The sequence below is a fragment of the Cydia amplana genome, chromosome 4, assembly GCF_948474715.1.
Source record: "Cydia amplana chromosome 4, ilCydAmpl1.1, whole genome shotgun sequence".
Taxonomy (NCBI): domain Eukaryota; kingdom Metazoa; phylum Arthropoda; class Insecta; order Lepidoptera; family Tortricidae; genus Cydia; species Cydia amplana.
The window spans coordinates 8,347,646-8,371,889 of NC_086072.1; the positions used below are offsets into that span (position 1 = coordinate 8,347,646).

Below are 24,244 nucleotides of genomic sequence, written 5' to 3' on the forward strand. Positions count from 1 at the left end.
TGATAATATTTCAACGCATGTTTGAGAAAACTTAATTTTAAACTTAAACTAACATCATTTTAATAGGTAACAATCCTAAAATGTAATGGTTTCTGAATCAAACTATATAGTATATACCTACAACATAAATTACCAATGTTGATAAAAAAAATTTAAGAGTCGAACTTTATTAAAAACGTTAAATTTTAATGGCAATATGTCGGCGCATGTTCGAAAACATTTTTTATATATTTCAAATGAAGCTTTCTCAAACATAAGTGGAAATATTGTCATTACGTTCGTAATAATAGGCTGCGAAACATCGTGTTGCGCGCGTCACAACCAAATCAACATTCTGCAGTTATTTAATCTTTGGCCACAATAACTCCAATTTTATTGCACCTCGGCTCAGCACAAGCATGCAGAATACAAGGAAGGCACGGAGCGACGAGCGACACAGCCTCCTCGTCTCAAAACTAGCACACGACTGCCGGCCACGCTTTTTTCGAACTACATACGCACGAAATGTTGAAAAATATTCGATTTCTTTAAAAAAAAATGATTTATTAACATTATTCTACGTAACACTGATTTAAACTTTCACGATTTTTACACATTATTAAATTGTACACCGGGACTTAATCGCGTATCTAAGTTTTAAGGTGTACAATTTAATAATTATTCTACGTTGCATTTGTAGTATCTGTTAAAACAATTATTCTAGTTTAAAAATAACTTTAATCGAATAAACCGTTTACTAGAAATAGGCAAAGTTAGTCGCAAAACGGCCTGTCGTAATGTTCCTTTTTTGGAAAAACTATAAGTCATATGGGAACAAGTCAAACGTTAGAAATGTTGTACATAAAACGTAGAATCATTTTTTTTTTTTCATATTTTTTTGTTGAACCGTTAAGAAGATATAGACTCTAGAGAATGTTAGAGTTTACGGTCAGAAACGGCGCCTAGCGCCTTAAATACTCACTACATTTATTGCACATAATGGTTACACAGGTGGAATATAAATATATGTAATTATAGATCACATTATGTTTATGTACCCTGTTGGGCGCAGCAAAATTAGAAGTATTTTGCGAAAAACTTATATTTAAAAATTCAAATTTTTAAATAGCTTTTTTCGCTATAATCTTCGAGTCCGTTTTGCGGCCGTTTCAGTCCGCAGGGAGACGCCCGGGTCTAGTCATAAGGATACCTATTAGTGTTTGCAATAGACAGGTTTTATAGCCTAGAAATCATTGACCATTTTCCGGGGTTAGGTTAGGTACTTACAATACAATTTCAAAAGTTACGCAAGAAAAAACCAGAATACCAGAAAATTATTTATTAATTACTAGAGTGAAGTTAGGTACTTCAAGTAAAATCGTAGAACTCGTAAATCTTCAGCTTCACCGTGCATCGAATACGACCACTGTAAACTTGATTAAGGACAATAGTTGATACACTTAATTGATACATGCAAAACGGCCCTTAGGTACTTACTTTTTAAATATAGGTATGGTTTTCGAATAAGCGTTAATATATGTAATTAATTGCAGTTGCTTCAGTTTAGTTAATAGAGTAAAGCAAAGCAAACAGTGACCATGCCATGCAGTAAACATTTTACAGCGATCAGAGATAAGAGTTAGACCAAGCTAAGTTGGCAGCGATTTTGATAGCCCAGACGGTTCAAGTGTTATTGTAAACGTCAAACTTCTATGAGATTATGACGGTAAATAACACTTGCAGCTTCTTGCTTAGCTTGCTAAACTAATATCTAATCGAACAAAAAGTACTAACGCCACACAAAACTAATTGTTTCCGTTTAGCCTAATGGTTCACCGGTAGAAAATCCCTTAAAGCGTTAAGTCCGTCATTTGTACTTTTTGTAAATTTGTGCAATAAAGTATACTATTTTTCTGTCGTCAACAACAGTGAAAGGGAGGCCTCATACACTAATTCACTGTTGTTGAATGAGAATTCAATACCCCTTTTTCTGAGGAGTATGAGGGGCTGTCCCCGTCTTTCATTTAGCTTTTTACATAACATACAAGTTCCAACAATGGACTGTTGTTAGAGTACAGAGTGGGCTATTCAATTAGGTCAAAATCCATCAAATTCAGACGAAGCAAAACTACATTAATGTGTTTTCCAAAGGTGTGCTTGTTACTCTAAATAACGAAATGAGGTATTTTCTTTTGATAACTGATACATTACATTTCCGTGTATTAAAAATATACAAATTACAATTGCTGAACTTCTAACGTTGACCTATTTGAAGTGCTTGGGGCTTGTGCACAAATCACGCGAGGTGTTTTCGGCTACTTGGTGATATTTGGTGATGTACAATAAAAAAAAACAGGAACAAACTTACCACAACCAATAATTTGCACGCCAGTAAGTTGTAACCACACACCACAGCACAGTGTTAGCACCATAGCAATAGCAGTTTAATTTGTTTTAAATAATATTGGGGAAAGGCATGCAATTAAGGTTACCCAACAGTAGGTAAGTTTATTTTACTTTCAATTTGTAATAATATAGGTAGATATCTAAGCCTATTGAAATAGCTGAAGTAGATAGTTTATACTATAGAAAGGCCAGCCAATTGTGTCAATGAAAAAATAAGGGTAACAATTTAGTGATGGATCTGATAGCTGTGATAAGATAACCTGTTTTGATTTAGATGGCCAATGAAACAAATGACACAGCCAACCAACCTCACTATAATTTAAATGCATTTTAAGTAGAAGCAAGAACTGAATGAAAGTAACTACTGCAAGCTGACTAAGCACAACAGGAAAGAATGGTGTTCTCTCGATCGTAGCTGATACAAGATCCTCTTTTACCTGTTAAGCTTTTAGTAAGTAAACAAAATTAGTATAAGTAAACAAAATGGTATCTTAGATACATATTAATGTGTTACTTTCAGTGACCTTATTTTACTATGGTTATAAGCATACCTCGCAACCGAGCTAGCAAATCTGTAGCAGTTGTACGTCAGGGTTATCACTACTACGCATAAACTAAAGTACTTACAAAAAAAATTTTTTCTTTGTTTTCAAACACACCAATATTTTCAAGCAATGAAAATTCCATGTTAATATTTGAAAGAAATGCGAAAAAAAACGTGATTTTATAAACAAAATAACAGATACCTACATTGAAACGCATCTAATATTGACATTGATTTGTTAATTTATATTATTTGACAGTAAATTAAACCGAGTTATATCGGAAGAGGGTCAACAGGGTTCTCGATCAATTTTATTAATCTTACATACAATAAAGTTAAAGCAAAATGGTTCATCATAATCGCCAACCCTGACACAAAACTGTCATTTGCTACGGTTTTGCTAGCTCCGTTGCGGGGTATGGTTATAAGTAATGTAAATAAACTCAAAATTAATTTTAACATAAGATTTCGCTAAATTATGCTTTTGTTTGTTTTCAAATTAGGATCCTCACCTTACTTAATATTTTTACACCACTGTTTTATATGACATGCAACAATAAACTTCACAACAATCAGAATGTAGGCTATGTCCAACTATGGCGAACAAAGGGTTAATAAAACTGCAAACCTAATTATGGCAAAGCTAAGGTATCAATAAAATCCACAAGCACAAACCAGTACTGTGAGAGCTATTGTTAATGGCAATAATGGCTAATGAGTAAGTAAATGTTTTGCTATTGTTTCATATTAAATAACAAGACTTAACAAGTCTTGTTTTAAAAGGGCAAGTGTAAAGTAAATTAGCCTTGATTGAAAATTGTTCAAAAGGTAGTCTCATGGGTCATGGGGGTTAGCACGCATCATCAATTAATATTGGCATGGAGTTGGTGCCTGTTGATTCAAATTGTGACGGGTAAAATATACGTCGCTGGCTTCTTTTCTCTGAAATTATTATACCTACTTCATAATTCCACATGTGAAAACTAAAAAATTATGACTTAAAGGTGTATTCCCATTTGTCCCCACCCCACCGTGATACATGAGGCGGGGACGACAGAATGATTCATATGAATACAACTATTCCCATCTGTGCCCGGAGATGACAAAATGGGAATACACCATTTTAAAACCTAAACCTCAATGAGTAGGTATGAAGTTAGTGTTTCAGTACTTAGAACTATAAAATAAGGAGTAAATGAAGATTTTAGGAAAAGGATACATCTTTTGGTCCTCTTCTTGTACATAATTCGATATCCGCATTCTCGACATCTGATAGGATCTCTTGGTTTAATTTCATTCTCTCTATGGCATTCTGAAAAAGAAACATGATACGGGATTACCAAAACTTTGTACAATAATTATTGTAATATTTATTGAAGTAAAAATGTTCACAAAACTTTACCTCCACACACATATATCATTGGAACTTTGGTAACCGACTGTTCTTTGTTAGATGTGTCTGCCATTATGATTCGTAATTAACAACAAAGCGATTAGATTAAATTAATTAACTCACAAAAATAAGTGATATCGGACAATATTGTCTTCTAATCGTTATTCTAAGCACATGCCTTTGCCTCATCTCATGCAAGAAAGGCAAACAAGAAAATATCAAAGTGTCAATTCGATTGTCATTGTCATTTGTTGTCATTCTACAGAAAATAGTTGCTAGGTGAAATAATACTAGCAAAAAGCAGAGCTTTGTAAGGGCTCGCGGAGTTTTTCTACCTAAACGTACCGGACCGCGACTTTGATCCAGTCCGAGGCTTGTTCCATGTTCGATCGAGTGGGTACGTAATAAGTCAGTTAAGGACGCAGCTATAAGTGAGAGCAAGAAAGAAATATACCTACTAATTAGACCCCAGGATTGGAGGATTGGAATTGGTCAACGAGCCAATGTCCTTGAATTTATTTATGCGTCCACACCAGTTTTACGCTCAATTGTGTGCAATTGAGCGTAAAACTATCCCGTCTGGACACCTACTGGCGGTAATCATGCTGCTCCGCACATAAACTTACGTATAATTTGCTCTCTTAAGTGCTCATCAAGACGAGTGAGATGACCAAAACAGCGTGTGCCTATGTTGCACCAAACCTGAGTTCTACTAGGTACAGCCAGGGTTCAGAATCCGCTCTATCTGGGGTACTGCTCTCCCAAGTGCTCATCAAGACGTGTTAAATGACTAAAACAGCGTGTGCCTATGTTGCACCAAACCTGAGTTCCGCTAGGTACAGCCAGGGTTCAGCATCAACTCTATCGTACTGCTCTCCCAAGTGCTCATCAAGACGTGTCGAATTACTAAAACAGCGTGTGCCTATGTTGCACGAAACCTAAGTTTCAATAGGTACTGCCAGGGTTCAGCATCAGCTCTATCTTGGGTACTGCTCTCCCAAGTGCTCATTCTGACGAGTCGGATGACCAAAACAGCGTGTATCTATGTTGCACCAAACCTGAGTTCTACTAGGTACAGCCAGGGTTTAGCATCAGCTCATCAGCTCTATCTTGGGTAGTGCTCTCCCAAATTCCCATCAAGACGTGTCGAATGACTGAAACAGCGTGTGGCTATGTTGCACCGAACCTGAGTTCTACTAGGTACAGCCAGGGTTCAGCATCAGCTCTATCTTGGGTACTACTCTCCTAAGTGCTCATCAAGCCGAGTCGGATGACCAAAACAGCGTGTGCATATGTTGTATTAAACCCGAGCTCCACTAGGTACTGCCAGGGTTCAGCATCAGCTATCTTGGGTCAGTACCCAGCACCAAGTGATCATCATTTATTTTTTATTTTTTTTTATTTTTTTTATTTCAAAACAAGTTATACAGCATAACAGTATAAATACCAAACCACTGCTAACTTACACAGAATATTATAAGAAGAAGAAAACAGTATACAATTAATCACAAATTACACAATATTAACACACGATAATGTACCATTTTAAACTGTAGAAGGACGTGCATCCATCTTCTCACAAAACCTCAAACATTCATCACGCACAACCACCTGTCTGCCTGCAAACAAATCACACTGAGAGGCTGATGCAAGGAGCGCATTCAAAAGGAGCAAAGAACGAACCAGAGGGGAATTCCTACGTGCTACAGTACGCGAAGATGGGACTGCCAGGAGACAACGGTCACGAGGTCTGAACTCGATTCTGGTCCGTGAGGGAACGTACAGACGTACTAGTTGCCCCGCCAGCTCAATGCACATGCAGTCCGACTCTCCGCGCAGGATACCGCAAGCAGTAGTGAGAAGTCCAAAATTACGTCTTACCTCCAGAGAGTTGAAACCCAGTATTCCTAGCAAAAATTTGGTTGGGTATAGGAACGGATAGTACCCATACATTTTTTTATAGAGGAACCGTAAGAATACCTTTTGCACTCTCTCCAGAAGCAAGACATAAGATGCCTCATAAGGATTCCAAACAACGGAGGCGGACTCGAGTTTGCTTCTTACTAGGGCACTGTACAGGAGCTTTATAGTACCAGTGTCATGAAAATCCCTAGAATTCCTGACTACAAACCCTAACCTCTTGGAGCAGTCACGCGCCAATGACAACATGTGGTCATGAAAGTTGAGATGGGAGTCAAGGATAACGCCTAGATCCCGAACGGAATCCAGGATGTACTCGTAGAAAAGTGGATTGCGAGCTCTACTAAATGTCATGACCGCACACTTTGTTGTATTAAAAGTCAACCTATTTTTGATACTCCACCGGTGAACTCTGTCTACGTCTTCTTGGAGAGATAAACAGTCTGATATGTCCTGGATACCGTAAATAATTTTGAGGTCATCGGCGTACAGCAAGCATCCAGCAGATCTAACAACAGATGGTAAGTCATCGATCATGATTCCAAACAGCAATGGCCCCAGAATGGAACTGACGAGTCGGATGTCCAGCCCAGGATGTGTCTATGTTGCACCAAACCTGAGTTCCGCTAGGTACAGCCAGGGTTCAGCATCAGCTCTATCGTACTGCTCTCCCAAGTGCTCATCAAGACGTGTCGAATTACTAAAACAGCGTATGCCTATGTTGCACCAAACCTGAGTTCCACTAGGTACTTGCTGCCAGGGTTCTGGATCATTTTGTTGAACTGCACGCCGACGTTGCAATTAGCGTGCAGTCGGCGTGCAGTTTCCATACAAGTTGCAGTCGGGTTGTAGGCCGATACAGACGGCCTAAAATATGCTTATCTTTATTTATAATTTTGGCAGTTCCAAGCAATAGTAACACTAAAACTTTCTCGAACTGAAAATATACCCGATTTAAGTTTGCTTTGCTAACATAACATGACTGATCTGAGGGCCAACCGCGAACCACGTTCGATGTATTGCCTCTCTGTCGCACTTGTAAATTACTACGTAAGTGTGACATGGAGACAACACGTCGAACATGGTTCCCGGTAGGCCCTCAGTTCATCGGCGTCACAGAACAGAACATACGAGTAAATTGACCTCCGCTGTGAATATACAGCAAGATTGAATGTTCCAGTATTCAGAGAAACTTAATTGCTAAATTTGTAATTTGACGAATAAACTAATTTATACACAAACAGAACAGATAGAATCAGAACAAGACAGATTAGACATATTATCACGTGTAAGAAGGAAAGACAGAGAGTCGACAAATATATCATGTTGATTGCTAAATTGGGAATCAAACCGAGCGAAGCGAGATGGGTCAGAATCCCAAATGTTACCCCCTTTTTTGTATTCATCGTTGTTAGCACATAGTACATTAGCACGAATTTTAATTCATAATTTTTCTAACAGATGTCGCTAGTAGTAATACAAAGTGTTATTCCTTTATTTTATTTTTTTAGGTTTATAAAATGATATTTTTATGTTTGATAACACATCTAGACATGAATTTAAATTACTATGTTAAATTTCAAACCTATAAGTGCGATAGTTTTTCCGTAAAGTGTACCACAAGAATGCATAGTTTGTCGAATAGTGATAGGGCTCGCTTCGCTCGCCCTAATTATAGGCAAATTAGACTCTCGCGCGAGCCACGAGACGAGCCGCGAGCCGTGCCACGAGACGCGAGTCCACCGCTTACACTCTCGTTCGGCTTGTCATTCGGTTATAAACCTTATGCCGTGCCGTTAGTGTTTAAATTATATTAGCTCGACGAGCTTGCGAGCCACGAGACGAGCGCGAGCCCACCGCTTACACTCGCGTCTCGTGGCGCGGCTCGCGGCTCGTCTCGTGGCTCGCGCGAGAGTCTAAATTGGGAGTTAGAATGTACCACACGATCCAACACGATCAAGGCTTGGAGAACATCCAACACGTACATAACAAGTATAAATGGTCAACCAAATCTTGTCAGTAAAAAAAGACGCGAAATTCAAATTTTCTATAGGACGATATCCCTTCGCGCCTACATTTCTAATTTGCCGCCTTTTTCTACTGACAAGATCTGGTTGACCAAGTATATATTCTTGCAAACAACTGAGTCAGTTGAATAAGGTAATTTTCTAAGGGACCATAATAACCCATCGACGCAGTGTGTTAGAGCTATCACGTTACGAGCCATAGATGGTAGGATCCTATAGATGAGCTACGTGTGCGTAGTGCGGTAGTGTGAATCTCGACAGAAGGACTTGTATCCATGGTCATGAAATAACTTTAAAAAAAAGTGTGAATCTTAAATATCCAAATATCTCAATTGAATTGTCACTGCCAAGCCAAACTGGCATGTCAAAGTCAAATCATCTTCCACTTTTCACTTGTGGTTTGTTTTGTTTGGGTAATTTGTGTTATGCTAGAAGCTGAAGTTCAGGCCTGGATTTTACTAATTAACAACAAAAACAATTTTGATTTTTATATACACATTGTTATCAGTAAACAGCAAACATTAGTGCTCCTAAGAGGACCGGAAAAATGCACTTTCTAGACAACTTTGATCCAGTAACATCTGAGCGTGAACGTCGTAAGCTGAACCGTAAAAACTATTTTGGAAAGTAAGTGGATTAGTGTCTTGATACCGTTGGTTTAATAAAATTATTAGACATAAAACTCAAATATAATTTGTGTTTTGTAATTCCAGTCGTAAAAGTAAATCAATATACAACGAACATGGTGAAATAGCGGCCACAGGTAAAGACGTATGTGATTGCTTGGACGAAAAGTGCCCTGGATGCCACTTCCCTTGTCCGAAATGCAGTTCTTGTAAATGTGGCCATGAATGCAGGTAATAACTAACTTCTAGTTTTACTGTTACCACGTTGTTGATAGGAAACCAAATGGAAACTTTATAGCTTGTATCTGATATGCATTATATGATTTGATTCAAACCTTTTAAAGCAGTGGTGTTTAAGCTGCGGTCTGCTGGCCCCCAGGTCCTTTGGAGACCCCTGCTATATCACTTCTTGGCAACATATCGTACAAGATCTCTTTTCACTCTATCAGATGCAAGTGAGACTTGAACTCACATTTTTTTAATTTGACAAAAGCTTATAGGGTCAGAAACATCTTGCCATCAGCCCAGTGCATTCACACAATACTATTTGGAATATTTTAATAAGAATTCTATTTGTGTGGGACACTTACACTTTAAAAGTTTGTTTTGTAGAAATATGATCAGTTTGCTTAATGCAGATATAAATATTTTTTTCAGGGTAAATCGAAAATGGATGTATGACAGGATTGAGATAGAGGGCAATGATGCCATTATTAAAAATGAATACAAACACAAGTAAATTCCTGAATAAAAAATATTATTTGTAGTGTTTGGTAATTGTGAGAAGTTTCGCCAATGAACAATGTGGTGTGTGGTCTTAATTCATTTTGGTTTGAAGTAAATCAACAGAAATAGTTATTTGTACAACAAGACATCAAAGTTTGATATTTCTTCGAGTGTTTATTTTGAGTCCCGTGCAAGCGAAAGATTCTATAGTAGATTCACGAGCGTAGCGAGTGAATCTAATTTAGAATCTTGAGCGTAGTAAGGGACTCAAAAGCGCACGAGATGTAAATAACTTTGATCTCGTGTAGTTCATAAAACTTTTCACCTCAGCAGTAAGAACATTTAGACAACCCGAAAAATGTAATCCTTCTTCATCACTTACCTATTTAGTCATGTTTCTTAAGATATACTAACAATTAAGTATAATTACCACAATCAAACACAAAAACAAACAAACAAACGTAGTAAATTTCAGTAAAATAGGTAATATATGAAAAGACCATCAATTGATTGACATTTGAATCGGCAACTTTTTTTTTTGTAAAAAAAAAACATTGTAAGATACGGTCCGAATTACGGATACTTACTATTTGTAAACTATTGTAGAGATTCTTAAAAGTATAATTATTTATTTTACGTGATATACTGTATATTTTTTGAGTTCATTATTTTATTCGTACAATAAATTACGTAAAATATAATGTTTTTATCAAATCTGAAACTTTATTTTCATTAATTACTTATTAAGAATTCATACTTGTATGTGTTTTGGAACGATGCGTTCTGACGGTTTTCGGGGGTCTATTATAAACCGTCAATATACCGTTGAATATCGTTTGAAAATTTTTTTTCTCTTTCTTTTTGCTAACGACGTGAAAGGGACAGAGATAATAAAATCCAAGTATTTCGAACTTGTATTAGACCCCGCATGTTGAAATGACATTTGAATATTAAGGTCACTTGAATGTCATTTTGTCTCACTCATTGAGCAAAATGCGATTTTGCTCACTATTTTTAAGTAGCAAAGTACCCTTGTTCGAGCTGCTGAGGTGAAAAAGTAATTTTGAAACGGAATGATAATATCTACAAGAAAATTTGCCAAGTATTAAACATAAAAAATCAAATTCAATAAAACTAAAACAATTATAAAAATACTTTTTTCTTTTATAAATTTTTATTTAATTTAATAGGACTACTGACCTGCCCCAGCTTCACACAGGTTACACAAAACCTTAACAAGCCATACACCTAAACCATCCTCAAAAATCACTGTATAGATAGATTAGATAGGTGAAAACCACATGGAAATCTGTTCATTTGTATTAGAGTTTATTGCAAACATACATACAGACAGACGCGGTGGGGGACTTTGTTTTGTAAGGTGTGAAGTGTTTAACCCTTAAATAGGCCAAATTTAAAATAAATACATGATTCAATCCTGAGTGCCTTTTTAAAGTGCAAAAAAAATCTGCACAAGAAAAAACTGCAAAAAGATGATGTTACAGGGTGGTCATTTTTATGCTGTATGATGTCTAAATTGTCTAAAGAGTGCCATAAAGGTTAATATTCTCAGCTAAGTCATATTAATCAGTCCACACCAAAACAATAAAAGTTGTCTGCAGACAAAACAAGCAATTTTTTGGTAGGTATTATATTTTTAACTCTACACAACATTTTCTTACCAAAGCTATTGTTTGGTGTTTTATAAACAGGACAAAACCGTCTTTTTCGTATAGGAAAATAAAGTCGTGATAACCAAGAAAAGAAATGACAGGTAACAAACAAGCATAATTATATTACTAATACCATAGGTATCACCATAAATATGAAGTTGCAAATCAGTCGTGCATATTGGCCAAGAGTTTGAAAAAGTATTCCACTTCCAACTCCGCATCCTCGTCCAAGTCTGTGCAGTGTACAGCGTTGTGGACATAATTTTTCCCATACAGTGCTCTTAGGGAGTCTGGGTACAGCTGGCGACACAGATCCTGGATCGCGAGAAATTGGTATGGTATTTATTTATAATGAAATTATTATTCTTATTACTTACTGTTTTTTACCCGACTACGGCAAAGCAAAAGGAGGGTTATGTTTTCTTACTAATCCATTTAATGAGTTTTGATCATTGTTGAACATCTTATAATATGAATATACGCGCAAAATAGTTAAATAGGTAAGTAAAGTTATACCGGATCTCGCGGTCCGCAAAACTTCCTGAATTCTTGAACAACGTTCATGTTTGGTTTGTTACACTTTACTTCTAAAGCAACGCATTTACCCTCTGAGAGATGAATGCACATTTCCTGCAAATGTAATACGTGGCGAATACATTTAAATAGATAGTTATTTTATGTACCTACATTATGGTGAATCCGAAACTATAAGGGATGGATATAGCATTTCCCCCAATAACTGGTTATATATTATACTCTAAACACACCTCATATTCAGGCAAGACTCCTTTATATATTTCAAAGAACTCTTTTGCATCATGAATCTTTACTGAAAACATCGCCATCGCAGAAATATAAAAGATATCCGAGGTACTTATTCGATCGATAACATTTCCTAGATGTCCGTCGATCAACACATGAGGTTTAATTACACAGCATGTGCAATCTTTGAGAGTTGCTTGATAAGGAACTTTAGGGCGATTGTTTTCTTGGCCGAAGAACCAGTCTATTATCTGCAATTACAAGGAGAGACCGGTGAAAAGAGGATTGTCTATCGACTGAGTTAATGTGTTCCTACCTACAAGTTTTTTAACAGTAGAGTTCCTTCGTATGTTAAGATGATACATTCATTTCATACTAAATCTTTTTCACCACACCCGTTACGAGCTGTCTTTTTTTATTCTTTAAAAACGGATGAAAATTTTGAGTTATTTTCTCATGTTGGCTGGTGGAGTTTTAAGTGATGATACTGATTATTTTGAATGATAAACAAGTATTATGTACTTATGTATATCTATTTTTTTTTGAGTTTCACTAATATTTCAGCAAAGTTTTTTTCACACGCGTGCCTTGGAACCATGGCAACGCTCAATATTCTACTTTTCGAACCACTCGCTAGGTTTGTGAATCTTTCGCTTAAGTACTCGGTAACCAATATTAGCATGAGGATGTAGGAGTTAATCAATAACTTAAATTTGCCCTCATTACGCTTTAATTCGATGCGATTGCTCTGTTCTCCGTACGCAGAGGGACGAATATATTAGGTACGTCTCCCCAGCCCCAGAGAGGGCCCCGGTCTGATACACATGAGCACAGGGCCGGATCTAGGGTAGAGCGAGTGGAGCGGTCGCTCTAGGCGCCGGATGGCAAGGGGGGCGCCAAAATGGCTAATGAGAAAAAAGTTTTAAAAGGCGCGAGTGTGGCGAGGGGGGGGGGGGGGATACGCTTGAAAACATCAACCCTACCCTGATCAAGGGCACTGCATGAGCACATCAGGTGGAAGGTGAAACCTAACGTTTTCTGCTAATAATAAGGCAAGCGTGAGTCCCTATCCTATCCGTTATATTTGGTATTGTTGTCATGTTATTACTTGCCTACACGCAGGCTATCGTGAATGTAGGTGTTTCTACGGCTGGTTTCTAGACCAAGTTCTAAGTATACAAATGGCACTAGCCTTTGCGGCGTCCTCTCGAGTATTGCAGCCGTGCGCTACATTTCTTAGAGTATCATGACCGTAAAGGTATCTCAGGGTCCCGGGCGCGGCTTTTTTAGGATCCGTAGCACCCAAGCAAGAGCGAAAGTATTTCACAGCATCTGGAGCTACCAGCTCTAAAGCAACGACCTCGCCGGATGTTACGTAGTCTATTATGATGCTGCAAAGAAAATAATGTACATATTATAATATAAACACCAGCTCGTAAAGTTGAAAAAATGATGAGAAAGTTGCATTTTATGGCAAAGTAAATTGATGCAAATTTTGAGTTGTTTCCTGATGACTGGTAGAATTGACTGAAATTAAATGATGATTTTGAATGATAAATATTTGTTAACGTTCATTTAACGATTTACAGTTATTATTTTCCTCGCGTTGGTATGGCGAAAATGTTTGTGCTTCACTCGGTGGCAAACTTTACTTAACCCTCGGAACGCTCAAGATTCTACTTTTCAAACCACGCACACACTCGTGTTTTAATTTTGGAAACTTTTGCTTGCTTGGGTATCAATAGGTATTAGCACATAGCATTATAGTTTTGTCCACTTGTAAAGTAAAGCCGGCCACACACGCTTTATTATTTTTTTAAGTGTGGAGTGGATTCATGGTTTGTATGCGTGTATGGCTGACGAAATATAAACCTATTATAGCGCTATTGGGTCGACGTCAACCACCGCTACCGGTGCCATGATGGTTTGAACTGAGAGTTTGTGCAGGTTTGTCGTTACGTGTGTGTGCCCTATGAAACTCGGTCGTGCCTGTTGGTTTTGCTTGCACAAGCAAAACCGACACGCAAAACCTAGTGTGTGTGGCCGGCTTTAGGTACCTACTCCAAAGAAAAATAATAGAAGTGACACTAATTAATATAGCCTATAGAAAATTGTACCTATATATTTACTTACGGTAGCATTTCGCCTCCGGCGCAGTTTTGATAAATTTCCATCGCTAACTCTTTAGTAACTTTGGCATTTTTCATGCGAACGATTCTAAAGCCTTTTTTCATTATGTAAGTCAGAATTTTTCCGTTGTCGCTCGGAGGGCCGGGCTTGATGAAAGCGAATGTACTGAGGGAAAATACATTTTAATATATTAATAAATATATCGTTTATTTACTAGCTATGTACCTAAGGTCGGGTTACTTTCATCCGAAAGTGAAACATGAAAATCCACGTATGGGGGAAGGGTCTTACAATTTATTTGTACAACAAGAGATCAAAGTTTGATATTTTTTCAAGTGCTTATTTTGAGTCCCGTGCAAGCGAAAGATTCTATACTACCTCGGCAGTGAGAACATATTAGAGAACCCGAAAAATGTATTCCTTCTTCATCACTTACCTATTCACTCATGTTTTCTTAAGATATACCAACAATTAAGTTTTCACCTCAGCAGCTCGAACAAGGATACTTTGCTACTTAAAAACAGTGAGCAAAATCGCATTTTGTTCATTTTGTCTCACTCAGTGAGCAAAGTGCGATTTGCTCACTGTTTTTAAGTAGCAAAGTACCCTTGTTCGAGCTGCTGAGGTGAAAAAAATATTAAGACACGACAAGACAACCTGCACCGAGTTGATCACAATGATCAAAGTTGCTCTCCAGGGTCAAAGTAACGCGACCTTACTTACAGAATATGGAGGTTAAGCCAAACTTCGGCCTTTTTATAGACAATGGGAAAGAGTACCTAAGAGGTACTTAAAAATATCTCTGTATGTATCACGTAGTGGTTATATTCTCTTTTGTATGCATCGTCAAACTGAGCCATAAAATACCTTACCTAGGAGAACCAGCCCTGAAGGTACATGTTATCTAACGCCACAGTACACTAAGAACAGTAGTGAATCTAAGGCCGCTCGGCAAGTTATTTACCTACTCTTGCATTGGCGCTTAGGGTTGTCACTTTTATTTTTAGTTAAATATTATTTGCGTATTATGAGTAGCACTAGATTTCTATTTATATAATATAATGAAATGTTCTATTAATTCATAAATGTGGTATAAATTAAGGCCGGTAAGAGCAGGCAAATGCGAGCGTACTCGAATGCGCGCGATCACAGTCGCGGTACGGCCCACACTGTCGCCACCGTATTCCCCCGTATATTATGCGAATGTGTGCGTGGCAGCGCGTGCGTACACGGCGCCCGGCGCGCACGCACACATTCAAGCCGGCAGCGGCACATTTCTATGAAGATTCACTACTGTTCTTGTACTGTGCTAACGCGCAACTTAAAAATTAGTATATTTATAAATGACTGTACCTCTCCATTTTATTGAACAAAGTTCGCTTCGTGATGGGAGCGCAATCCCTTATAAGAATCAGTTTAGCAAATATGTTAACAATATTGCCTATTTGTAGCATCTCCATTGTTAGCGTCGGCAGTTGGACTCGACGAAGTAAATTTTTGCCTTTTTGAGGATCAATAACTTGAACGGAATTATCAAAAGGAAAGAAGTTGAGGACTAATTCCACCATTGTGTCTGTTTCTTCGTCGTACATTTCACATAAAAAAATATATTTATCAAAGTAGTCGAAAACCTAAAAGTAAAAACGAATATCTACTGAAGAGTCGTTAACATGAGCAAATGCGAGTGTTTTACATCAATATGCAATTGTATGTGTGTAGGTATAGGCTGTGCGCCGATATAATTATATGATAATATAGTAAGTGCCTAACCTAATATGTATCACACAAAGGATTAAAACCAATTAAAACAAGCTCTCAACCTGCCCACCTGCGCAGGGACGGAGCCACCACCCACCTAATACATATAAGCTGGTCAAGCAGATCTTGTGAGTAGAAAAAGGCGGCAAATTTGAATAATGTAGGCGCGAAGGGATATCGTCCCATAGAAAATATGAATTTCGCGCCTTTTTTTACTGACAAGATTTATATAATTATATGTTAGAGCCACCCCACACTAACGTCTCCCGAGCATCGGCGTCTAGTCAACTTTATGGCTGCTGAGGGTCTACCGCGAAAAAAAAACTTGCTATTTTTATGAGTAAAGTGCCACTTTGGTCCCTCGTAACAGGGAAGAAAAGTGCCGATTTGATCCCTCTAAGCAGGGAAGAAAAACCTCTTTTCTGAATCGGTGATGTGAAAAGGTTTTAATTTTCTATGTTGTTTATGTTGAAACGTGGTTGAAATGAAACACATCTTTCACATAGGAAGGGCCCACATAGACATAGCCTTTAGGGTTTAACATTAAATCGTACCATTTTCCTAATACCTAATACACACACTTTTCTAATATTTCAAGCAGACAGGCGATACATAATATTACTATTAGAGGAATAAATGTAAGGGAAAGTTAACAGTTTACGTCACTATGACAAGTTTGGCATTGTTATTTTATCTTTAGATTAGTTACCAGAATTGTTTGGATTTCGAATTTCGCGCTTTTGGTGAAAGTATCTTTTAGGGGCTTAATACATAATTCAGCTTCGGTTTATCGTTGCGACCACCAAAGAGAATATAATCACTACGTTTTATAGTGGACCTAAGAACTGGTCAGAAAAAATATCGATATTATCTTACCGCTCTAACTTTTACAATGATATTATTTTATGGCTACAAATACAATGACCACCAAAAAATATTTTGGTACCCTAAATAAAAAAATCATGCTTACCAAAAAAAATTACTGAACCTTAAAAAAAATAAGGCCTAAAATTACAAAAGTACCACCGTTTTAATTACGACTGCACTTCAAATTGTATTCGAATCGAATACCAAATATATTGAATGATTACCAAAAATCATTAATGATCACCAAATCTTGAAGACCAAATTAATGCGATATTTTCACCTAAATAAACCACTATGATTACCAAAAAATGTATACATATTACCAAATAAAGTAAAATGATGCCAAAATTACTAGGTTTGAACTGCGACCCTTGCAGAAAAGAAATGCTACTAGAAAAGTGGGTTAGGTTAGGTTTGAACTGCGACCCTTACAGAAACGAAATGCTACTAGAAAAGTGGGTTAGGTTAGGTTAGAACTGCGATTGTTACAGAAATAAAATGCTAAGTACTAGAAAAAGGTGACGAAGTGGATTAATTAATTTAATAGGATAACGATATATTAAATATTTGTCTCTTTTTAATTAAAATGTGGTTACAATTTTGGTGGTCATTTACTATTTTTGGGTTTACAATGATTATTTTGGAGTTATTTGCTTTAATAGGATAGCAAGATTTAAAAATTTTGGTTATAATTTTACATTAAAATTGAGTTCTAATTTTGGTGGTCATTTACTATTTTTGGGTATACAATGATTATTTTGGTGTAATTTTCTTTAATAGGATAGCAAGATTTAAAAATTTGGTTATCATTTCACATTAAAATGGGGTTTGAAATTTGGTAATCATTTACTATTTTTGGGTTAATAATGATTAGTTTGGTGTCATTTCCTTTTAAAGGATAGTAAAATGTAATAAAATTGGTAATCATTTCACATTAAAATGGAGTTACAATTTTGGTGATCATTTATTATTTTAGGGTGGTAAAATATATATTTTTGGTATTAAATTTTACTAAATCTGGTGATCAGTTAAATAGCAGCCTTATTTTATTCCAGAATTTCTTTTAATTTCTAAAGAAACATGCGTTATGTGTTTTATGTAGAAAAACAAATAGATTTTTGAACTTACCTATCTTCATCCAATGGAAATTTAGCCATAAATGTTCGTTTTTGACCACCAACCACCAACACGACCGGCCTTTAAACCGCAAATCTCACACGTTTTGTAGTGCATATTTGCTTTAGATCACATAATAGGTACACATTCACGGGCTCAAACCAAGTTATGGTCGTAACTGTTACGTCAAATCAGTAAATATCAACAGATTTTAAACACAAAAATGCACGATTCAAAAAGCCCGGCGAAGTAAACATAAATCATGGCGGACAATGGCGGATGTGAAGGTAAGTGTGAGAAAGGGATGCCGCTGTTAGAGCAAGATATATATATCCGCCATACCAGCTAGCTTAAACTTCATACAACGATTTTTATAAGGAGATTTTCGCCAAGTTTTCAGCCCTCGCTACACGGTCGCCGACAAGCCTTCTAACCGTCTGACCTTGGTCTGTCCTTGGTCAGTTTTGGTCAAATTTTGTTGGTAACAACTGTCTACACGGTCCGTCCAGACCAAGGCCACGCGGTCTGAGGGGCTTGTCGGCGACCGTGTAGCAAGGGCTTTCGCCAGACTGCTCTCCACACAAGCCACGCCCACAACTTGGGAGACGATTTGGACGCTTCGTTTCACGTCGTTTTCTGCTGGTAACGAAGTTATTGTAAGAGCCATAACACACTATCGCACCGCACCGCAATCTTGGAGCGGTTCCAGGGCATAGCTCGTACTGGCATGGACTTCCACACTATCGCACTGAACCGTCAAAATAGTGATGCACTATCGCACCGCACCGCGACCTTGGTGTGTCGCAACTCGCACGCACCCATAAGTGAGAGCGAGGAAGAGATATCTGTTTCTCGCTCTCACTTATGGGTGCGACGCTCCAAGGTCGCGGTGCGGTTACTATAGTGTGTCAAAGGTCTGTTTGATTTCAAACATAGAGAGAATCATACCATCTTTGGCTTACACTAGTACTAGCACCCAAAAGAAAAGGATGAGTATAGTTTTTTTTGTTTCTATTTACTGACAAGATTTGGTTGACCCAGTATACTTTAAATTAGTGTAGCTAAGCTTTTTTATTCAAAATCAGATCGTGTAGCATGCCAAGACAATTATGGTATTTTCTGCAACGGCAATATTAGCAGTGTCAATGTCAAATAAGCAAATATGTCAGTGTCAAGTTTGTTTTTGAAGACGGAACGGTATTGCTAATCTTTACAAGTACAAGCTGCTATCGTTTAGTTTTAATATATTAAAAGATCACTTTTAGATATGAATTTTATTTCTCAATAAACAATGGTGAGTACTCATTTTTATAATAATGTTAAAATGTGGATTACATTTCCTTTGGACTTTTTGTTCTGCTTGCAGGAAGGGGCCTACCAAGACAAATATTCGTTTGTCGGCGAATGGTACGACAGCCAAGCCAGCGTAACACGACGATACAATGTATTTTATTTTCCGTATGACGATACCGTAGAAATGTATGATTTGAAAACTCGTAAAACCTTTGTCCGAAGGGTAAAAGTAAATGGCATTAGTTTGGATAAGTTTTGTATTGGTGGTACTCTGTTAATTTTAGGACGCCTTATTAAAATAGTAGATTTCGCTTGCGAAGACACCAGAAAAAAAATACAGAAAGATATGGAAGTGTACGTATAACGCATAACTCTCTTATATACTATCCTCTTGATATTGTCCAATTGCTAAATTCCACAAATAAATACTTATTACTGTTCCAGGACATTTGCAATGATCAAACCTATACCAACTAACATTGTTGGAAAAATTGTCACACAATTGAATGCTCATGGACTACGCATTTCTAAAATGAAAAAAGCTTGCATAACTGCAGATGACATAAATTTTATTTATAGACATATGCTTACAGATCCTACATATGCGTAAGTTTTATAAAGTTCTTATAGTATAAGTATATTGTTATTACTCAACATCAGATCAAGGTTGTAGTAGCAGAACAGTCATAGAGGTCCATACTATTTTTCTGGAAATTGACTTACTCATTTAGAGGTGTGGAACAAGTAATACTTACTGCTGTACAAAGCTGAGAAAGAAAAAAGATAAGAGACAGTTTACAGACTCATATTTAACCCTTAAATGCATGACTTTTTCTTTTAGCCCGAAATTAATATATGTATCACATAATTGTTTGCCGATTCTAGGAAAAATAGTAAAAAAAATATAACTTCGATTTTCACTGCGAAATCAGTGGTAGTGTAGTTAGTGTAAATATGTAATTTTCAGTAATAGATATATGAAATTTTTTACTACCATTAGAAAGGTACACTATTTGTGATATACCTATGATAAAGTTTTTAAATATAAAATAATTACAAACCCCGAAAAATCTGCCCAAAATCACATACTAAAAATCATCAACTTCCAGGTTTTTCCAAGTTTTCCGACATTTCATCTATAAACAAATGTAACTTTTATAAATTAAAATACTGCGTAAATTTATGTAATAATTCGGAAAATTTATTAGTTTTACTATTGAAATAATATACAAGAATAAATAGAATTTGTTTAATAATGCATAACATTTGATGTTTATGTTGTGTGTATAAATGCATCACTATGCATTTAAGGGTTAATTTTAATGAGATTACCACATTGTGGTATAATAAACATAACACATTTTAAGTTATTTAACTTTTCATGGTTCTACAGTTTCTATTTTTCGTATTTATGGCTTGAAATAATTTTATTTGGGGGTGTAATATCTCCAGTTAGGCTACAAGAGTGACAATATTGCAAAGGTTACAAACCACTGTTTCCCCAATGTGTCCCAATTTGTCTCTGGGTCACTTTGGACTATAGTTCGTTTTTTTTAGCATTAGAAAGAACTTGAAAGAAGGTAAGCGATTTTGACATGTCTTAATTGAAAAACACTTTTTAAAAATCAATAAGTATTACTTATGAAAGCAGAAGACTATAAAAGATCGTATTAGATTCATAATTGTTACATATTTACCGTAACTTATTTTTAAAATGTGTTTTTCAATTAAAAGACACATCAAGATTGTTTACCCTATTTCTAATGCTAAAAAAACGAAGTATAGCAATGAGAAATTGTAAGGGTCATTTATATTTTCAGATATACAATGGAATATATGCAAGGGCAACTAGTAATAGGCATGGAGTTAGTGGGGAATAATGCAGTGGCAGCATGTAAGGAATGCATTGGTGACATGGACCCGCTGAAGGCTGCTCCTGGTACTATAAGAGCCCTCTACGGATCTGATGCTGTGAGAAACTGTGTGCATGCATCACCAACTCCAGAACATGCTTTAGAGGTATGTGATTCATACAATTATATAATATATATTTACATTGGCAGGTGGTTTTTACAACATAGACATATGCTAACTCACACAGAACTATGAGATATTTGGCTTAAAGAATCCAAACAAAAAAAAAAAGACTGACACATCTTAGGACTCACAGGTAAACCTGGAAGAGATCCCTCAAAGGGATAAGTTCGCATCTTAGGACTCACAGGTAAAACTGGAAGAGACCCCTCAAAGGGATAAGTTCGCCTTTGTACGTCTTACTATTTTTTTGTTATTTTTAATATGTATTTTTGTACAATAAAAAGTTTACTACTACTACTAAACCTATGCTGGCGCCATCTGTAAAACACTTCCACCGACCAACCCCATATTAAAATGTATGTTTTAGGACATAGCATATTTCTTCAGCACGCGGCTGCGTCTCACGGCCACGCTGTCCAACTGCACGCTGTGCGTGGTGAAGCCGCACGCCGTGCGCGACGGCAAGCTCGGCGCCGCGCTCGAGACCATCGCCGACGCGGGCTTCGAGGTCTCCGCTCTCAACATGCTCATCGTTGAGACGGTTAACGCCGCTGAGTTCTATGAGGTCTACAAAGGCATCGTGCCTGAGTATAAGGTACGTAATGTTACATACCTAAAGGGTTCAATAAAAAACCGGCCAAGTGCGAGTCGTCTCGCGCACGGAGGGTTCCGCACCATCAACAAAAAATAGAGCAAAACAAGCAAAAAAACGGTCACCCATCCAAGTACTGACCCCGCCCGACGTTGCTTAACTTTGGTCAAAAATCACGTTTGTTGTATGGGAGCTCCACTTAAATCTTTATTTTATTCTGTTTTTAGTATTTGTTGTTATAGCGGCAACAGAAATACATCATCTGTGAAAATTTCAACTGTCTAGCTATCACGGTTCGTGAGATACAGCCTGGTGACAGACGGACGGACGGACGGACGGACAGCGGAGTCTTAGTAATAGGGTCCCGTTTTTACCCTTTGGGTACGGAACCCTAAAAATGAAGTCGTGCCCCTTTATTATGTGATATGTCGCAACTCCATACAGAAATATAATTATTAGCTTGTCACCCCGCAAAACACAAGATCTCCATTAATTACAAGCTTTTATTTAGTTTCACCTGTCCCATTGTCGGTCTGTAATCAAATCTTGCAAGTTAAATTTGACCCACTTCCCGGTTTCCGATGAAGCTGAAAATTTGCATACGTCTGTAAGTCGGGTGACAATGCAATATTATGGTACCAATGGTACCATGGAGCTGATCTGATGATGGAGACAGGAGGTAGTCATAGGGACTCTGTGATAAAACAACGGAACCTAATTGTGTTTGGGGTTTTTAGAATTGTCTCGATGAGTATTAGTTGTCTGTGGAAAAAAAAAGTACAGTCAGCGATAAAAGCTTGTACCAAAAATATTTGTAATATTTCTAGAATCAGTAACAACGTTTACCATAGGTAAATTCCATCGAATGAGTGAATTTGGCAATACCTGTTGGTGGAATGAATGAATATATTATCTGTGTTGCAGGGCATGGTGGAGGAGTTGTCGAGCGGCGCGTGCGTGGCGATGGAGCTGCAAGCCAAGGACAAGTCCCTCAACACAGCTGTCGAGTTTCGGAAGTTGGTCGGCCCTTTCGATCCGGTAATTTTTATATTATTAAATTTTTAGGGTTCCAAAGGGACTCTATTACTAAGACTCCGCTGTCCGTCTGTCTGACACCAGGCTGTAACTCATGAACCGTGGTAGCTAGACAGTTGAAACTTTCACGGATGATGTCATTCTGTTGCTGCTATAACAACAAATACTAAAAACAGAATAAAATAAATATTTATGTGGGGCTCCCATACAACAAACGTGATTTTGCCGTTTTTTGCGTAATGGTACGGAACCCTTCGTGCGTGAGTCCGTCTCGCACTTGGCCGGTTTTTTAATTGAATAATAAGAATAATAAGAATGAACGGAAGTTGAGTCTTTATGATGGTTTAAGCGTCGAACAAAAGGGATGGAACAAAGACCTGATTTATATAGTTCAAAATAACTCAACTTCCGTTCAATAGATGGCGCTGTGGAACCCGACCCGAACCAGGAAGGAACCAGAGTTTTAAGCGCCCATTAAACTTGATAGAACTGAGACCTGAATGTGTTAGTGACGCCATCTGGCAATAGCCTGGATATTGGAGAAATGCGATTATGGTAAAAACGGTCGCTCGTCAGTCGCACACAGTCGTTCTTGATTTATTCGTCCAATGGTAACAATACTCACACCAGCCACTGCACCCTATATAATGAATAATGGGATTTTTAACCCCATAGCTTTAATTAGTAATGTTTACTACCTGATATTAGTGACAGTATACTTTTATACTCTTGACTTACGTAAAATAATGTCTCCCTAAATGCTCATGTATCTAGGTAATCCTGTATATTTTGTAAAACACAACATTATGATTGCAAATAAATGAAATGAATAATTATCAGGAAATCGCTCGGTTGCTTCGGCCGCACACGCTCCGCGCCAAGCTCGGCGTGACCAAGGTGCAGAACGCCGTGCACTGCAGCGACCTGCCCGAGGACGGCCTGCTCGAGGTCGAGTACTTCTTCAAGATCCTGGACTCCTGAACAAAGACTGCTACCTCCACAGATTATTATAATACCATAGACATGTAAAGTCAGAATTTAAAACGCGCAAACCTTGACGGAGATGGCGCTGCAACCGTTCAAAATAAATACGCCAACTCTATAGAAATATCAATTATTACATTACAGATTTTTGGAACTATTGTCAACAAAATATTCTAGTGAAATTTCAATGGCTTTGGAAGTCCATTGAAATTCACTAGAATATTTTGTTGACAAATTAGTAAAGTAACTTGTACTATAGATTTTGAATAATACCGACGATTCTAGAGCGTTAGGATGGTATTCCTCCTGTCCAATTTCTTTGTCCAATGTGTATTTGCATCTCACAATTTGCTTTGTGAGAGAGTGAGACGCAATG

General features: G+C 37.3%; 4 protein-coding genes across 4 annotated transcripts; 2 read left to right on the forward strand and 2 right to left on the reverse strand.

Moving 5' to 3' along the window:
• Positions 1 to 1,348: 1,348 nt before the first annotated feature.
• LOC134647607 (DNA-directed RNA polymerases I, II, and III subunit RPABC4) lies at positions 1,349 to 4,470 on the reverse strand. The gene is made up of 3 exons (XM_063501966.1): positions 4,332 to 4,470; positions 4,149 to 4,241; positions 1,349 to 1,405 (listed from the first exon to the last, which is right to left on the reverse strand). The coding sequence occupies exons 1-3, from the start codon at positions 4,393 to 4,395 to the stop codon at positions 1,383 to 1,385; spliced, it is 180 nt and encodes a 59-aa protein (XP_063358036.1). The 5' UTR covers positions 4,396 to 4,470; the 3' UTR covers positions 1,349 to 1,382.
• A 4,263-nt stretch (positions 4,471 to 8,733) lies between these two features.
• On the forward strand, positions 8,734 to 9,728 carry LOC134647608 (ARL14 effector protein). The gene is made up of 3 exons (XM_063501967.1): positions 8,734 to 8,896; positions 8,983 to 9,126; positions 9,553 to 9,728. The coding sequence occupies exons 1-3, from the start codon at positions 8,817 to 8,819 to the stop codon at positions 9,632 to 9,634; spliced, it is 306 nt and encodes a 101-aa protein (XP_063358037.1). The 5' UTR covers positions 8,734 to 8,816; the 3' UTR covers positions 9,635 to 9,728.
• Positions 9,729 to 11,406: 1,678 nt separating this feature from the next.
• Positions 11,407 to 18,641, reverse strand: LOC134647449 (nucleoside diphosphate kinase 7-like). Its single transcript, XM_063501797.1, has 7 exons — positions 18,615 to 18,641; positions 15,540 to 15,817; positions 14,190 to 14,351; positions 13,249 to 13,447; positions 12,062 to 12,307; positions 11,811 to 11,924; positions 11,407 to 11,609 (listed from the first exon to the last, which is right to left on the reverse strand). Exons 1-7 carry the CDS (start codon positions 18,639 to 18,641, stop codon positions 11,460 to 11,462), a joined length of 1,176 nt encoding a protein of 391 aa, XP_063357867.1. The 3' UTR covers positions 11,407 to 11,459.
• A 463-nt stretch (positions 18,642 to 19,104) lies between these two features.
• On the forward strand, positions 19,105 to 24,021 carry LOC134647610 (nucleoside diphosphate kinase 7). The gene is made up of 7 exons (XM_063501968.1): positions 19,105 to 19,221; positions 19,294 to 19,574; positions 19,665 to 19,826; positions 21,041 to 21,239; positions 21,625 to 21,852; positions 22,774 to 22,887; positions 23,725 to 24,021. Exons 1-7 carry the CDS (start codon positions 19,219 to 19,221, stop codon positions 23,863 to 23,865), a joined length of 1,128 nt encoding a protein of 375 aa, XP_063358038.1. The 5' UTR covers positions 19,105 to 19,218; the 3' UTR covers positions 23,866 to 24,021.
• Positions 24,022 to 24,244: the final 223 nt, after the last annotated feature.

Excerpts from the sequence above, each read along its gene's own strand:
- LOC134647607 (XM_063501966.1), bottom strand. The coding sequence starts at position 4,395 with ATGGCAGACACATCTAACAAAGAACAGTCGGTTACCAAAGTTCCAATG. Across the intron at positions 4,242-4,331 it reads AATGATATATGTGTGTGGAG|AATGCCATAGAGAGAATGAA; the intron begins GTAAAGTTTTGT and ends TTTCTTTTTCAG. Across the intron at positions 1,406-4,148 it reads CAAGAAGAGGACCAAAAGAT|TGGTCGTATTCGATGCACGG; the intron begins GTATCCTTTTCC and ends TCAAGTTTACAG.
- LOC134647610 (XM_063501968.1), top strand. Across the intron at positions 19,827-21,040 it reads CTTACAGATCCTACATATGC|ATATACAATGGAATATATGC; the intron begins GTAAGTTTTATA and ends TTATATTTTCAG. Across the intron at positions 21,853-22,773 it reads GCATCGTGCCTGAGTATAAG|GGCATGGTGGAGGAGTTGTC; the intron begins GTACGTAATGTT and ends TCTGTGTTGCAG.
- LOC134647449 (XM_063501797.1), bottom strand. The coding sequence starts at position 18,641 with ATGCCCTGGAACCGCTCCAAGATTGCG. Across the intron at positions 13,448-14,189 it reads GCCGGAGGCGAAATGCTACC|CATCATAATAGACTACGTAA; the intron begins GTAAGTAAATAT and ends TTTTCTTTGCAG. Across the intron at positions 11,925-12,061 it reads GAGTCTTGCCTGAATATGAG|GAAATGTGCATTCATCTCTC; the intron begins GTGTGTTTAGAG and ends TTACATTTGCAG.
- LOC134647608 (XM_063501967.1), top strand. The coding sequence starts at position 8,817 with ATGCACTTTCTAGACAACTTTGATCCAGTAACATCTGAGCGTGAACGT. Across the intron at positions 8,897-8,982 it reads CGTAAAAACTATTTTGGAAA|TCGTAAAAGTAAATCAATAT; the intron begins GTAAGTGGATTA and ends TTGTAATTCCAG. Across the intron at positions 9,127-9,552 it reads AAATGTGGCCATGAATGCAG|GGTAAATCGAAAATGGATGT; the intron begins GTAATAACTAAC and ends TATTTTTTTCAG.